Below are 16,015 nucleotides of genomic sequence, written 5' to 3' on the forward strand. Positions count from 1 at the left end.
TATGTTTCTGTAATGGTTAATCCACCAGTATTTGCAAGCCCAGCTCTTTAATCAAAATGATATCTTTAATGCTAAAATATAATTATTGTTGTTATCCATGAATTCTCAAATTTACTGTTTTACAAAAAAGTAAAAAATAGTAAAGCACATTATTATTTTTTGATTGAGATGCCAAATTACAGTTATTTACTTGCATTCCTGAACAGAAACATTTGTTTTGTGGTTGCAAGAATGCAAGCTGTTATCAGGGCCAAAGGAGGTCATACAAAATATTAAGATTTTTGGTTAATATATGTGAATAAGGACTATTTAGTTGTTCCAGTTTGTTATTTGCCTAATAAATAACAATACAATTTTTAGTTTGAAACAAGTTTTTGACAGATTTCTAAAATATTTGTGTTTTCTCATTTTTATGACAGGTGGTCTAATAAATTTGTTAAGCACTGTATATTATAGTTGACAAATCAAAAGCTACTAATGGACCTTAAGGTGAGATTGTTTATGTTAACTCCTCAAGGGGAATGAAATCGTTCCACTCTTAATTCTCCTCTTTTATCAAACAAAATATATCGTTCACAAAATCTGACTCAAACTTTTCAGCAACCAAACACAGGAACTAACGTTGAGATACAGCAGAGCAGAATAAACTGGCCATGACCTCAAAGTGAGAAAGTGGTAGTATTTCCTGTCAAGATATTCTGTTGGATGTCTGATTGTGATGACGTTACTTTTCTAGCTGTCCTCTGGATGTTGCATAACTCTCCTTTATAATCTTAAATCTTAAACGGTGCAGATTTTGCGTTCCAACTACCCCAAATGTGCCAGGATCATTTGATCATTGTTTAATCTAGCAGGCGAGGCTGCGACGCATCAAGCTCGCTTATATTAATCACAGCTGCTTCGTGACGGGATAACTGTTCCTTAAACCGATCACTTCTTCTCGTGAGGGTGCTGAAACATTTAGGGGCTGACAGCATAAGTGAGTTGCATGAGAGCGTACGAAGAACAGAACCAGATAAAGTGGAGCAGTTTGTTTAGTTAAGAGGACAAAAAAAATAAACAGATCGTGCCAGGAAGACAGCAGGATCTGGACAGTCTCTTCTCTCTGCTTCCCCTCCCTCCTCCTGTTACATAACTCCACATGACAGGAGGCTCATTTCCCTGCCTGCACTCCTTCACAGAAGTGCTCTTTTCCTTTTCTCTGTTGGTTTTTTTTTTACGGCATACTATAATGAGGATCATCTTTGTTCTGGCTGTTTTAACTGGGGTAACTGGGAGCCTCAATGTGACGGTGAAACCTGAAGCTGACTCAGCGGCTCATCCCAACAGCGTACCAGAGTCAGTGGAGGAAACAGAGATTTTTGGGCAGGTGAGAAGGAACTCAAGCTCCAATGGCTTCTGGTGTAATCTTGTTTCTTTTAGCTGTTTTTCGTTTGTTTTGTTGCCGATCAGCTGTGTTGCTCATGTGAAATATCTGCACAAACTGCTCAAGTTTGGCAACACAGAATGATGCTGTGCAAGAAAAACATGGGTTTCCACGAATCAAGTGTTTGTAAGAATTTGTTTGAGACAACAGAAAAAGAACTACACTTTAAAAGACTGATATACATCTTTGTTGAAATCACTGTAACATCAAGACCATTCTGTACATAGTACAAAAGCCACTATAAGCTCAAGTCCAACACTGAGCTTTCCTTATCAACCACCATCTGGCTTCAGAACCAAGAGGTCAAATGGTGCTAAAATCAAGGTAATAAATATGTTTTCCACATGGATCAAACATTAGGGAGACAAAATAGCTTGAACTACAAAACAAGTGAAATGTCACAGCTTTGAATGGATCCACAAATTAAAAGCCTTTTTGTCGAGTAACGATTGATGATGGGCAGAAAACGTGCGTGAAGATGAGGGATGGCGGCCATGTCAAAGTTCAATAGTACACAGTTGGGTAGATTTGACCATTTTCAGCTCTTCCACTTGTTCTTCTTGGCAGGCAGCTGCCCTGTAGCCTCTAAGTATTTGTGGACGAGTTCCTCTTGTGTGGATGGCAGGCAGGGCTGGTATCTGCTGTAGTCCATGGTGTACTCCCCTTTTCCCTGGGAACACAATGATACAACATGTTCATTGTTGATACTCTCAACATGTTGATACTCTCATCTGAGTCTCCTTCAGTTATTACTGTGACCTCCTCCCAGCAATGCAATTTGTGAGCAGCAGGGAGTGATTTGCGAGACATTATTTGCCCCGAGTTTTGGTTTCAGAACAATGTAACTGCAAGATTGATATATAAACACAGGGAACAGCATTCATATTTTCTTTTTTGACTTCTGAAGCCAAACCTATGCCCTCGCTCCTTTAAATGCCCCCCATAATCTGGACTATAATGGACTAAAAGTAAAAGGTGTTTGAACTTACTTCAGTACAGGAGCGTAGTTCTGTGGCGTAGCCGAACATGTCGTTCAGTGGGATCTGTTGAGAGAAACAGGCAGAAACTAGTCAAATACAAACATTGGTGAAGGCAGAGAGAACAAATACTGTAAGATAAAAGGCTGAAGATACATGCTGTATGTGAAAACTGGACTCACATCAGCGTACAGAGTGAAGTATCCCTCAGCTCCATCCTGTCCTGTGATAACACCGTGCCGGCGGTTTACACCAGCGATGACCGTTCCCTGAAACTCCTGAGGTGCTACGATTTCCACAGACATGATTGGCTCCAAGATGGTCGTGTTGGCCTTTTCCATAGCTGAGGAGAAGACAATGAAACCAGCATTATCGTACACAACAGAGGTGAAGCCAACACGGAGTGAAATAAAGTGAAACAGGAGGTCTAACATACTCCATCATCTTGAAACCCTCACCTTGTTTTAGAGCGCCCTCTCCTGCACGGATGAAGGAGATCTCGTTGGAGTCCACCATGTGATGAGCTCCATCTTCCAGGAGGAATCGGACTCCTGAGATCTTGTGTCCGCTCAGGGGTCCCTTCTCACAGGCCTCCATGAAGCCCTGCAGCATGATGGGAAGAAACCAGCGATGAAAGAAAGATCAAGTGCATGGCTATCATATTATATTATTTCACATTCATGTAGCTGCACTTTGACTACATTAAAAGTTAGAAAGTTAGAAAATGAACCTTCTCAACAGCTGGTACAAACTGCTTCGGGATGTTTGTTCCAACAGTCTGGTCTTCAAACTCCAGCTTGGTGTGATGCTCTGGCTCAAGAGGCTCAAGGACTCCTATAACTTTACCGTATTGCCCAGAGCCGCCAGACTGCTTCTTATGAGTGAAGTCAAACCTGCAGAAAATACACAAAATATCCACATTTTGAAACAGAAAGACACAGCAAGTCAACCACCATTGTTTATATTTTTGTCATTGTGTATATTTTGGATTTTAGATATGTTAATTGATATTTTATATTTGCACTCTTTCCTACTTTGCACTGCAACTGTTACACAACAACAGTCCATAAATACACACCCCTTCGACAACGCTAATATAGGCAGCGCTATAACTGCCAACAAACTTCTTATTTTATATAATTACAATTTTGAACAAATAAGTACACAAGTCAAAACAAACGGCAAGGATATATATACATTATTAATTTCTTCGGAAAGTTCATGTTATTCTTTAATACATTTTCTTTATCATCACTGTTGGCTTATAAAGAAACATGTTGGTCTGCTCCACCAAAATACATGAAATCTGTAGCTAAATTTGACATTTCCAATATAATTTAACTGCAGTTGAAACACTGCATCGCTGCAGCACCAAATCTGTTGAAAACATTTCTAAAGAATGTGTTTTCTTGCGTTTCCTGTTTCGTGAAGCTCATTCAATAAGGGAGGAGAGGAAACAACAGAAAAGAGCTCCGTCTCTTTAAAAAGGGGCCGTCCTTAAAGAGCTCTGGTGTCAGAGGAAGTGGGAAGTAATCTTTGTATTTGCATGAGGAGCAGTTGACTCGGAACACCGGACAGATAAAACTTCCCACCTGCCAAGTTAATGGGCAGAGAGGTCCAGTTTCAGGCAAGATCAGACTCCCTGATTGAATTCATTATTCAGCTGTTCACCTACGTCTTCACCCTGTACTCTCTCTGAGACTTCTACATATTTACATTCCTTTCCACTTCGCTCGGTGGACGTTCTCCTTGTGTCTAAAGCTTTTTTCTTATCTAGAGACAAACCAACCCAACCCTGCTGACACCTGAGGGTCAAAGTCCCTGTTCATTACAGCAGCTCATTATACCCTCTCTCATTGTCTATACTAACAGCAAGAAGTATTAGTGGAAGTGGAGGCTGAAGAGGATGTGATGGCAACTGGAGAGCTGAACCCCACTCACTATCCTGCTCAGAGGGCAGCCAAAGTGGTCCAGCACTACCTTAACACCCACTACGGCTCTCCGTACAGGCTGTTCGGACTGCAGAGGGTCCACAGCGGAAACGCAGAGGTCGGCTGAACTTTAACTGTTTTACAGCTTTAGTTTACAGTGAAGGAACAGTGAAGTCCTGACTACTCTGTTGTTCTGACTTTCCTTTTTAGGATGTGGCAGACTCTGGAAGAAAGTATCAGCTGGAGATCTCAGTGCAGGAGATCATCAGCAATGTAAGATATGATTATTATCACACTGTGAGACAGAGGCTGACAGTGTGAGATAGAAGACTCATTCATTTTTTTTATTAATTAACAGTAGTTAACACAAATGTGCCTTTAGATTTGACTTAATTTCTGAATTTATTTGTTGGTTTTGGCTGACAGGGACAGTGCTACTTTATCTACAAAAAAACAAACTGTAAATGAGTCAGTTATTAAAGATGCCCAGATATTAAAAAAACACCCTAAAAATAGACTAAAAACTGCAAATGAATGAATGAATCGGATCATTTAAACCTTTGACCAGCACTGCAAGATTCACTTTAGTGCTCATTTGGGTTTGTATGTGAAGACTGTTGAATCTAAATTGACTTCTCAAATAGGGTTAGACATAACTGGCTGCATTTACCCTCAACATTTCAAGAGTTAATGCCTCTGCATTCACATACTTTTTTGTTTAAAGTGCGCAGCTGAATAATCTCTGGCTTTAGGGAGCAGGTTTGACTAGATTTAACTAAACAGCAGATAAAAATGAGGCAGTGTGGTGCAACATTGACTCACTGGCTGCCATGGCAACATCTGGACTACGCCTTTGCTTTGTATACTCCCCTCTACTTGCTTATCATCAAATTTTCCATCCCCCCCCCCCCCCCCCCTCGCCTTTTTTTTTTTTTAAATGATTCCTCCAGACTACAGGGAAATGCTCTGCAGAGGTTTTGTTTCCGAGGGGAGAGCGGCAGGGCTCGGCCCAGGTCCAGGCCTCGTGTGAGGAGTTCCTTAAAATCAACACGAAAGCTCAAGAAGAGGCCTTGTACCAACAATACAAGATGAACCAAAGCCTGCTCTCGGCACAACATTTACCTGGTATTTACAATTAAACAGACTCTGCATACTATTGTTTTCCGGATCAACACACTAAGTTAGATATTGCACAACATCGGCTGTTTGAAATTGCAGCATTTTGGGGATTTCAACACTGTTAAGGTTTGTGGTTTTGGAGTGAACTCAGTGTTCCTTTTAACAAAACTAACAAAACACAAATGACTGACCGTTAGCCCTGACAGTGTAATCTCCTGTGCATTATGAGCACACACAGTATGTTGACATGACAAGGTGTGTGTGGCATAATCAAGCACCGTGCACACATAAACTTCCTTCATAACATGCTGACGTTCTGAACCAACAGATAGCTACGGTCACATTGAGCCTGACATGAAGCCCCTCTGGCACCTGGGCATCGTGGCCTCCAGCTCCATCATGCTGAACGAGTCCACTGAAAACACTCTGTACAACATGGCTCAGGTGGCCAACATCACGCAACTGGTGGGTGGTCTTATCTGTAGCTGGGTCATTAATCCTCGATTGATAAGTAGAGTTAACGTCGTCTCGGTTACTATTCAAATTAATGTCAACATGTATATTACATTAGATACATTTTCTCCCTTTTAAAAAATCGTTAGACTTTATTTTTTTGCTTGTCTGCTGCAGGCAACTGAGAACAACCAGCTGAAGTTTGACTGTCACATACTGCTGCATGAGATGGTTTCCCAGGTAACCACTTATTATTAAAAACTATTTTAAGACACTTAGCTAATAATAATAATAACAAAGCTAATAATAATAAATATATGACTGATATATGACTAAATAAAAAAAACGTATTTAATCATTTTACAATTATTTGAATCAGAAAAGAAAGCTAATTTATGAGGCTGTAAATGTTTGCTATATTTCCTTGATAAATAACTAAAATGATGAATTTCTTGTCAAAATAACCAGTTGATGCCACAGCTAATAATTCCAGCACTAGTGCCATCTTACAGTAAACTGGTCTGGTACCAGTTAGTAGAGCACTATGTGAGGTTCTAGTATGGTTTTACTACCTGATATCTAGCGTTAATCTGACAATCTGTGTTTTATTTTTGCAGGAAATCATTCACTGGAAACTGCTGTTCACCTGGTCTCCTCCAGAGGGCGTTAAAGTGCTGCAGATGGAACAGCTGCCACACTGCCATGATTGTGAAAAACCTCCCAATACAAACTAAACTGCTGACATTCATCACACCGCTACTGTTTAACAACCAAAACAACATCTTGAGGCTCCTATCTTGTATTCAGACATTGGAGCATAAATGTGTATGTGGTGATGCTGTTGATGCTTGAAACACAAACCTACAGAAAGTTTATACTATCAACAATTTGATGAATCCATCATATATAATGATGACATCCTTACATTGTGCTACTTTTGTACTATTTTTGGTTGCTATTGTATTTTAGCCAAAATAAACAGTTTATACAGAGTATTGCCTCAGCATGTGTGTGTGTGTGTGTGTGTGTGTGTGTGTGTGTGTGTGTGTGTGTGTGTGTGTGTGTGTGTCAGGAGATCAGCACTTACTGTACAGGACTGGTGATCGTCTCTCTGAAAGCCACTTTGGGCTTTCCCATCACACAGGGACAGTTGTATTCCCTCTCCATCCTCTGAGACAACAACACAAGAAAGAGGAGAAAACCAACAAAAATACAGGTCAGATATATTGAGTTTAAAGGGACACTTCCTTCAAACATGAAAAACATTTTTTTTTTTAATGCAGACATTGATTTATCTCTACATTTAATGTTCAGTCTGATTATGAGGGTTGGAGATCTGACGCTCAGTTGCATTTGGTTTGTGGTGCAGCATCGTCTTTTTCTATCAGTTATAATTACCTTCAGACAGCTGTAACTTCTTCATAGAGACAGACAATGGCAAGAAATTAGTTCTAAAAACTGTGTCATACAGAGACTTTCACAGTTACATCTGACAGCTCCAAACCTCCACAAATCAAAACCAGTGAGACAAAATATGTCCCATCAAAACACCATGGCACGTGTCTCATTTATTGCTGGACATCTTGTATCAAACATGGAGAGCATCCTTGCGTTGCACGCTGTCTGACTGGATACCTGGGAGTAGATTTCAAGATGCAGCTCGCCCATGCCTGAAATGATGGTTTCTTTGCTCTCGGTGTCAAAATGCACTCTAAACGTCGGATCTTCCCGGGTGAAACGGTTAATACCTTTGGAGAATTTATCCAGGTCATTCTGGTAAGAGGAGAGAAGAGTTAATAGATGCAATTAAGACTCCTAGTTTGATTTTTACAGTGTATATGTGTAAATTAAAGTACCTTGTTGGTTGGCTTCATTGACATGGAAATGACAGGCTCTGGGATGTGAATAGACTCCTGTGGGACAAAATGATAACAAATTAACAAAGATATTCTCCTTGTATCTTGAAGAAAAGAAGGGAAAGAAGAATCATTTCCAAACACATCTTAAAATAGGAGCAGGTTTCTTGCCCTTTTACAGGTGAAAACATTGAAGTTACTCACCATGGAGAGGTTAGCGCTGGTCCTGGATGTGAAAGTGTCTCCGCTAGCACAGTCAATCCCAAACAGGGCACAAATATCTCCTGCATAGACCTCGTCCACATCCTTAAAAAGCATGGATAGACAGGAAACAAGGGGTGATGGAAATAAGAGGACACGGTGTTAAATCTGAGGACTGAGCTGATCCAAATGTCTTATCTTTAATATACAAATAAATATTTTTAGTTTCATGTCTTGTTTTGATGCAAGAAAGATGGAAACATGTTACGGTGGTGTCGCAAGGGAAGTGGTTGTTATCTACACACTTGACTGGTGCTGAAAGAGGAACCTAACCATTTTGACCAGTCATGTTCCTCTGATGTTTAAACAGCAGATGGAAAACTGTGACCTTTGACAGCCTGCTGACGTGCACCAGCTTGTTCTCACCTCCAACTGGTCGGCGTGGAGACGCACGAGCCTCTGAACTCTGACTCTCTTGCTCGTGCGTGTGTTGTAGATGTATTCCCCTTTCTTCAGACAGCCCTGGTACACTCGCACATACGTCAGCTGGCCAAACCTCCCTGCCTGTTAGGAAACAACAAAGCATGACAGATCAAGACCTTCCTGTTAAGATAAATGGCTGAGATATAGATAAAGAGTGGAATCTTACCTCCAGTTTGAAGGCCAGACCAACATAGGGGTTTGTGGAGTCTCTTGTAGGGTCCATTTGAATCTTTGATGTTTCACTGACCTCTCTAAAAACACACTCACATTAGTGCACAACATTTCTCAAGCAACATTTGAAAGACAGTTGATTCTGATATTCATAAAATTCCATCTACTGTTACTATTTGAGGAGACTTTGCATACACATTGACAACCCTGGTCCACACTCACTCGTCATTGAGGATAGCATAGTTTTTGACTTCAGTGGGGTTCGGCAGGTAATCCAGAACAGCGTCCAGTAGAGGCTGAACGCCCTTGTTCTTCAATGCTGTGCCCACTAACACTGGAGTGAAGAGACGCTGCACTGTGGCCCTGCGGATTGCAGCCTGGAAAACAGCAAAGTGACGAGATTCAGTGTTTATTCTTCATTCACACTCAGACAGGCTTCATGTCCCAATTTAGATAGTTTTAAAAAGGTCTTGTTTAAAGTTTAAATGTTTAAATGAATAGACAATGTCATGTTTTGAAGGAAGACTGGTCAAAATTAGATCTCAAAGATGCCTTATTTTTATTAGCCACACTAGCGGCTAATAAGCAAAGCTAGGTCCGACCACTTTGGTCCAGAGTACAATTTCTCATAATCACAAATGTCGACCAATTCAACCAACACCAAAATGACAATCCATCCACGAGTTTCTGAGTAAAATGTCTTGACAACTTCCGGATAGACTGCCACAAATTTTGGTACACAGATTCATTTTCCACTCAGGATGTTGTAATGTCAAGAAATAATTGTGAAAGTTATTTCAAAACTATGATGAATGAACCTTCAGGTCATCATTGGTTGGAATCTTTTCCTCCAAGAACATCTCTCCCAGGAATTCATCAGCGTTGGCCACACACTCCACCAGTTCCTGCCTCCGGTCTGCAGCCTCAGCGCGGAAATCTGCCGGGATCTCATCATAGCGTATAGTTTGACTGCAGAGAGGAAGAAACTGTTTGAATCAGCTTCATATCATTCAGGGACAGAATCTCAGTAGTTGTGAAACAGGAATAGAAATGAACACTCAGATGCTGATTTTTTATCAGGTCTTTTAATTCTATTGTAGCCAAGCTGTCTTCACCCAGTCTCATTTAATGGTAAAAACAAACTATTCGTGCTGCTAAAGAATCCGCAAAATGACCAATACTAAAATAGTAAAACTTATTTGGCTGTTACTTACAGTGCTGATAAAAATCTATCAATCAATTTACACTATAACAAAGGTGGATTTCTTTATAGTCAAGCTACCACAGGGGGAGCACTCACCCAAAAGGTCCCTCGAAATACATGCTCCGCTCTTCTACAAGGTCAATGATGCCGCGCATGTTCCCCTCCAGGCCGATGGGGATACTCACGAAGGCTGCGTTGTGGTTCAGTTTGGTTCTGAAAAAGACACAAAAATAAGTGTTAAAAACTGTGAATGAAGCAACAAAAATACAGGAAGGAAAACCACAGCTGATTACAACATTGTCTGTGGTATGATGAATTCATGTCATCCAGTAAAGCCTGAAGTAGAAACATGAGGCTTCAGTCTGTTACTGTTTAAGAACACATGAGTCTGAATCCAGTCTACCTTCATATGTTCTTGCATCCATATGTATGGTTTGGTTTATCTAAAACTCATAAATTAGCAAATGTTCAGGAAAGGAGTACTGGATGCATGTAGAAGTTACAGTTAAACAGACTATCATGCAAATAAAGCTGGGAAATATATTGATTTTAATCTATATTGCAATCTGATCTGGGATTTTTATTGTGAGTTTTTCCTGGTTTTACAAGATGTATTATTTACAAAACATTTGACTGTGTCTGCTGAACGAATGGAACAATAAACATACATACACAATATCTTTAATAAAACAATCTAAAAGCACCAATGGTCACTCACAAAATATTGTTACATTATCACTACTGAGGTATCAAGTACAAAATACTGTGATGTCTATGTGCAACTGATCAGGAGCACTTTGGTACATGCATGGAAGCATTGGTGTATACTGGGAGTGCACCGCACCTCATCTGCTGCAGGGCTCGGCTGGGGTTGGCGCCCATGCGGTCCAGCTTGTTGATGAAGGTGAGGAAGGGGACGTTGTAGCGTTTCATCTGCCGGTTGACCGTCATGGTCTGACACTGGACTCCTCCCACCGCGCACAGAACCAGCACGGCTCCGTCCAGCACACGCAGCGCTCGCTCCACCTCGATGGTAAAGTCCACGTGACCTGGAGAAAAAACAGGGGCAGTGACATTTAAAGAGAAAAAAAAGAGATACTTTTGACTTGAAGCTGGTTCAATATTCATCATTTTGGACACTTCAGCAGGGCTGACTCTTGCTGACATGGTGGCTAGAACCTGCCCAGTCCAGGTAGAGGGTGATTTACCAAATAATTACAATCACTCTAAACCCAAACCACCATAGCACAAGCTGTCTGAGCCCAGGTGAACAAATATATTTACATCTGTTATTGCATTTCAGTAACCTTTTCTGTTCTTTTACTTTTCGTAGCATTTTGCAGTGTTTAGTGGGCATGTTTCTGAAATTTTTTAACAGTAGACTTGACAGAAAAGGAGGAGAGAGATGGAATGCGCCCCACTTTCTGCAGCGTTTTTATAGTTGGTGATTACACATTAATTTGTGTGTTTAACTGCAGAAAATGTGGGGACACTGGCACTGAATGGACAGTCAGTGAAGAAAAGACATGAAATCTGCCTTTACTTTGTTTTGCACTACATTCTGTAGCTTCCACCTCATGATTTAGAACAATTCAGTTTGAAATCTGACCGCTCTTATTTTTACTGACAAGATTTTAGGTGAGCAAGTTTAAACAAAGTACTTTAATTACTCCAACTACTTACGTTATAAAACATCAGTGAAATCAAAGCAGCTCTGGTACATACTGACGTTGTGGTACTTCTACACCACAACTGCAAATGTCCCAAACAAAATAACCACGAGTCTGTTGATGACTACGACACCACAAAGCTAAGCTAAGCTTTCTTGCATCGGACTCCTACATGAAATCTTACATTATCTGGTTTCTGTGCCAAATTCACAAGTGTGTTCTTGTTTGAGAATATGCACTACTAAAGCACAATATCACCTGATGGGTATGGGCCTTAAAGGGACACACGGTTTAACTCATCGTGGTTACGGCTGCTCAGTCTCTGTATGGTGTCTTTTGTGGCTCTGGAGGGAGATTTTCAAAGTCTGAGATCATCATGGTTGTCTTGGGTTGGGCTTCAAGACAAATTTGTACCAGGGAGCCTGTTACAAACATGCAAGCATTTGGTTTGAAAGACATGGGCATTCACATAACAACAAAGAAATAGGGGCCCTTTGCAAGCTTTTGTCCGCAGATCAAGTACTACTTTTAGTACCTGGTGTGTCAATGATGTTGATGTTGTGATCCTTCCACACGGTGTATGTAGCAGCTGACTGGATGGTGATGCCTCTCTGTCTCTCCAGCTCCATAGAGTCCATCGTGGCCCCAACACCGTCCTTCCCCTTCACCTGCACCACGGGGGAGGAAAACAGCTCATGAACTGGACTTTGTACACATTTAAACCTCACTTGACAGCAGCAGCTCGATTAACACACACAAACACAGTCCTTCCCAGCGCTCACCTCGTGAATCTCTGCTATCCTGCCGGTGTAATAGAGGACACGCTCGGTCAGAGTCGTCTTTCCCGAGTCGATGTGAGCAGAGATCCCGATGTTGCGGATCCTCTCGTTGGTAAAGACACCGGAGGAACATGTCCGACAGCTGTTGATGAGCACCTGTGGAGATGAAACAAGAGGAAGATCGATATTCAAATCCCTTTTGTGTCTGTTTACCGATTGTGAAATGCAAAGGACTGATGGCAGAAAGGAGAGTATGAGGAGGTTTCAGGTCAACTGCAGACACATCAGGTTACCTAACGTTACCTTTTTAAGAGTGACGCTTCCTGGTGCCAAAAGATGCGTTTTTGCCAAACACAGACCCGCTTTTAGTACTCTCATTTTGACAACTGCTTGGTTGGACGGGTGGTCGTATCCCTCCTTTTACACTACCCCCGACTCTGACAACCCGGTGAATGTCACGCCGGGGACCTGGTGGTTGTGAAACGCTACTTCCGTATCTACGGAAAGCCCGATGTGCCAAACCTGACAATGTTTGCGTTTATTGAAAATGAACGATGCTACTTTCAAAAGAAGCACATTGTAGACGTGGTTCGTGAGTGGTGCGGATTTTTCTCTGTTAAGTTTGAAGCTAAAAGTCAAACACGTCAAAGCAAAAACCTCAAAATTACCGGAGAAAACGCGACGAAAAGGCATATGTCGCTTTCAGGTGCTGTCAGAGAACTCTACACAGATTGTGACCACCATCAATTTAAAAGGCATTTTGTGAATGATCCAATAGAGACCCCCAAAGTGTTCAATATTGAATAAATAAAGAATTCGTTATGAAATAAAAAACAGATGGATATATTGTGTAAAACATATAAATGAACCATTAAATTGCGAAAATATTAAATGGCATTACAACTAAACGTTATTTCATCATCTCACATAAACAGGGTTTTATTTTTATTTTACCATACCATACCATTTTTACCCTCTTTTTATTGCATCATTTGTCATAATGTCATTTGTATTTCATAATGTTACGTTTCACAATGTCACTTCTGATAATGTCATTTTGTCATAATGTCACTTTCATGTCATGTCACTTTTATTTCTCAATGTCCCTTTTCATTGCACTTATGGTCACCAGCCACCAACCGCATGCCCCAATTTCCTCTGTTAGCAAGCCCAACAACCTTTACTAGATTTAGCCTATTAGCTTGTCTTAGCTCAAGCAACAACAATGTCAAAGTAATTCAAGATCGTAGAGGCTGCTGCTGTAAGTGAAACAGTGCACAGACACAGTAACTGATCAGTTCTTTTATTTAGCTTGTCAAGGCTGCTCATGCTACCTAGGCTACCTAACTTGGATTATTAATCAGCATCAAAGTCAAAAGAAGTGCAGTGTTGGCTAGACGCTGCCATGGTGTGGCCACTGCTCAACAGCAGGCTCAGCTGAAAGGTGAGGTCGGTGACTGCAACACACAACCACACTGCAATGAAAAGTGACAATATGAAATAAAATGTGACATGTAATAAAGGCGACTTTACGGAATAAGTGACATTTTGAAATAAAAACATCTGTAACGAAATACAAATTAACTCAAATGAAATGCTGTTATCATGAAAATAAGTATGAAGAAATGTCATAATAATGAGTTCTGTTAAAATTATTTATTATCCAAATTATTTAACAAATGATTATATATACACATAGTATATCTTTTACACAATTTATTTGTGTGATTACTATTCATTATTACGTGTTTATTTATTTAATATTGAACTCTTTCTGGTTCCTCATCCTGAGACTCCCTGAAGTGGCTTCATAATTTGTGTGTGTGTGTGTGGGGGGGGGGCAACAAAACTGAAGAATTTACTGATAAGTATTTTATTTATACATTTAACTGAGTAAAAATAAAACGTTTGCTCATTTAAAATGCCCCCAATAATCACTTTTTTGAGAGGAGACGAAGCTTAAGTGGCTGCAATTGGAAATTTCGGGGAGCATTTGAAGGCAGCAACTTTAAATCCCCTTGGCTCTCTCGTCGCCTGCTGTCTGTTAGTAACAGACACAATATTAAACTATAACCTTGTAATTGGGGTATCAACATTTTTGCTCAATTACTAATTATTTCGCTCACTTCTTAAATACTGTATTTAAACTCAAATTCGTGTTTTAACATCGCTCCGTTAATCTGGGTTTAGCTAAAGTTAGCTCGTATCAGTTAAAAGTTAGCTAGCTAGCTGTGTCACATCAGGTGTCACTTGGAGTATCAGAGCCGGAACATTAGCTAACTTAGACCTGCCCCTGTTGCGACAAGCGTTTCCTCTTTTACTTCAACCACATGCTGATACTACACAGCAGCAGCACTGCACACACTGCTGCTAGCTGAGCAGATAAGCCGCAGGCACATCCCCTTCTCACTGCTGCTGTAAGTTATAAACCTCCACATCACTGCCAGCCATAACAGCTGCTTCACACACACATACCAGAAGAGGAACTCAGGCTCTGTCTGGTAAGTCTTTGCTAATAGTTTTCCAATGTTTTGTATGATTTTACAGTAAATGAAATACCACATTTTATTGTTGTTGTTGTTTTTTAATCACAGTAATAGTATGATTTAGAATGACCTGTACATTGTTTTGTGTCTCTGTATTGCCACATAGGCTTAAATTGCAATGTATACTAAATATATACATTTAAGAAAAACGTTTCCCCCTGAAATTCATCAGGCAACATTTTCTAATTCTCTCTCTCTATGAAAACAAACATCACAGTGATTACTGACGCCTACCCTTAATGTAGAGTGGCTGTTATTTTCTTTAAAGATGATACGGGTTTTCCACTGTGGCCACATTGTGATTACACACATTTAAATGCCAGTTGAATAGATGATATAGTTTTTTAGCTCTTATATGTTTGCTAAGGGACGACCATCTTCCCAGAAAGTGTGTGTCACTGTTTGACTGTGTGTGGAGGGGTGAAAGTGTGCATTCCCTTGTGTTTAAAAGAATCCATTCAGCATGGCATAAGACTCCAAGTCATTCACCCCGATGTGAGTCATGTATGATTATTTATGATTTTGATTACACAAGAATGTACTCAAATGTGTGTGTGTGTGTGTGTGTGTGTGTGTGTTTCTGTGTGGCTCGCTATGAGCTGTTCTTTCCATTGTTATCCTTCCTGTCTCATTTCCTTTCTGTGATCATTCCTCTCTGACAGCAGGGTGACTGCAGAGCTGTCACAGTAAATAATAGTGAATAGCACTCAGCAGCTCACTCTGTCTAACATAAAATGCTGCATGTCTCATAAAATGATGAAATGTGTCTTTTAATAGGAGGACAGCTGCCATTTCACAGTTTAGGTTACTGTGACTTTTGTATTTACATGGAAAATATTGATGTGAAAACAGCTGTTTGTGAATAGCTCTCAGTACAGTATGCAAAGAAGAATGTATCATTAAACTTACGGTTTTCCAGTTTTTAATTTTACCTACTATATTTCACTAACAATCAAGACCAAACATAGAAGAAATTGCTGTGTTTCGACATGCCTGCATGTAAAGGACACTTATTTAGTGCTGAAATGATTAGTTGATTAATTTATCCACAAAAATTAAATCAACAAGTTTAATAACTGATTATGGTTTAAAGTAATTTATTAAGCAAAAACTCCCAAAATTAGCTTTCCCAAAATCTTTTTCTATTTTCTGTCGTCTTCTTGACGTAATCAATTAATCAACCCCAATAAGTGAAAGTG

The 16,015-nt window shown here is 40.2% G+C and overlaps 2 protein-coding genes across 3 annotated transcripts; one reads left to right on the forward strand and one right to left on the reverse strand.

The window, feature by feature from the left end:
• Positions 1-1,154: 1,154 nt before the first annotated feature.
• Positions 1,155-6,899, forward strand: lxn (latexin). 2 transcript variants are annotated; one of them, XM_070905873.1, is made up of 7 exons: positions 1,155-1,369; positions 4,276-4,452; positions 4,545-4,607; positions 5,285-5,459; positions 5,782-5,918; positions 6,084-6,146; positions 6,524-6,899. In XM_070905873.1, the coding sequence occupies exons 1-7, from the start codon at positions 1,232-1,234 to the stop codon at positions 6,638-6,640; spliced, it is 870 nt and encodes a 289-aa protein (XP_070761974.1). In that variant the 5' UTR covers positions 1,155-1,231; the 3' UTR covers positions 6,641-6,899. The 2 variants fall into 2 exon arrangements, with proteins under 2 accessions (XP_070761974.1, XP_070761975.1); XM_070905874.1 differs by lacking the exon at positions 1,155-1,369 and adding an exon at positions 3,954-4,030.
• Positions 1,591-12,699, reverse strand: gfm1 (G elongation factor, mitochondrial 1). Its single transcript, XM_070905335.1, has 18 exons — positions 12,574-12,699; positions 12,274-12,426; positions 12,027-12,159; positions 10,666-10,870; positions 9,918-10,034; positions 9,436-9,586; positions 8,840-8,994; positions 8,613-8,697; positions 8,390-8,527; positions 7,967-8,068; positions 7,763-7,819; positions 7,542-7,679; positions 6,994-7,076; positions 3,134-3,296; positions 2,862-3,006; positions 2,586-2,746; positions 2,416-2,469; positions 1,591-2,096 (listed from the first exon to the last, which is right to left on the reverse strand). Exons 1-18 carry the CDS (start codon positions 12,646-12,648, stop codon positions 1,965-1,967), a joined length of 2,247 nt encoding a protein of 748 aa, XP_070761436.1. The 5' UTR covers positions 12,649-12,699; the 3' UTR covers positions 1,591-1,964.
• Positions 12,700-16,015: the final 3,316 nt, after the last annotated feature.

Source organism: Enoplosus armatus, chromosome 5 (genome assembly GCF_043641665.1).
Source record: "Enoplosus armatus isolate fEnoArm2 chromosome 5, fEnoArm2.hap1, whole genome shotgun sequence".
NCBI lineage: Eukaryota > Metazoa > Chordata > Actinopteri > Centrarchiformes > Enoplosidae > Enoplosus > Enoplosus armatus.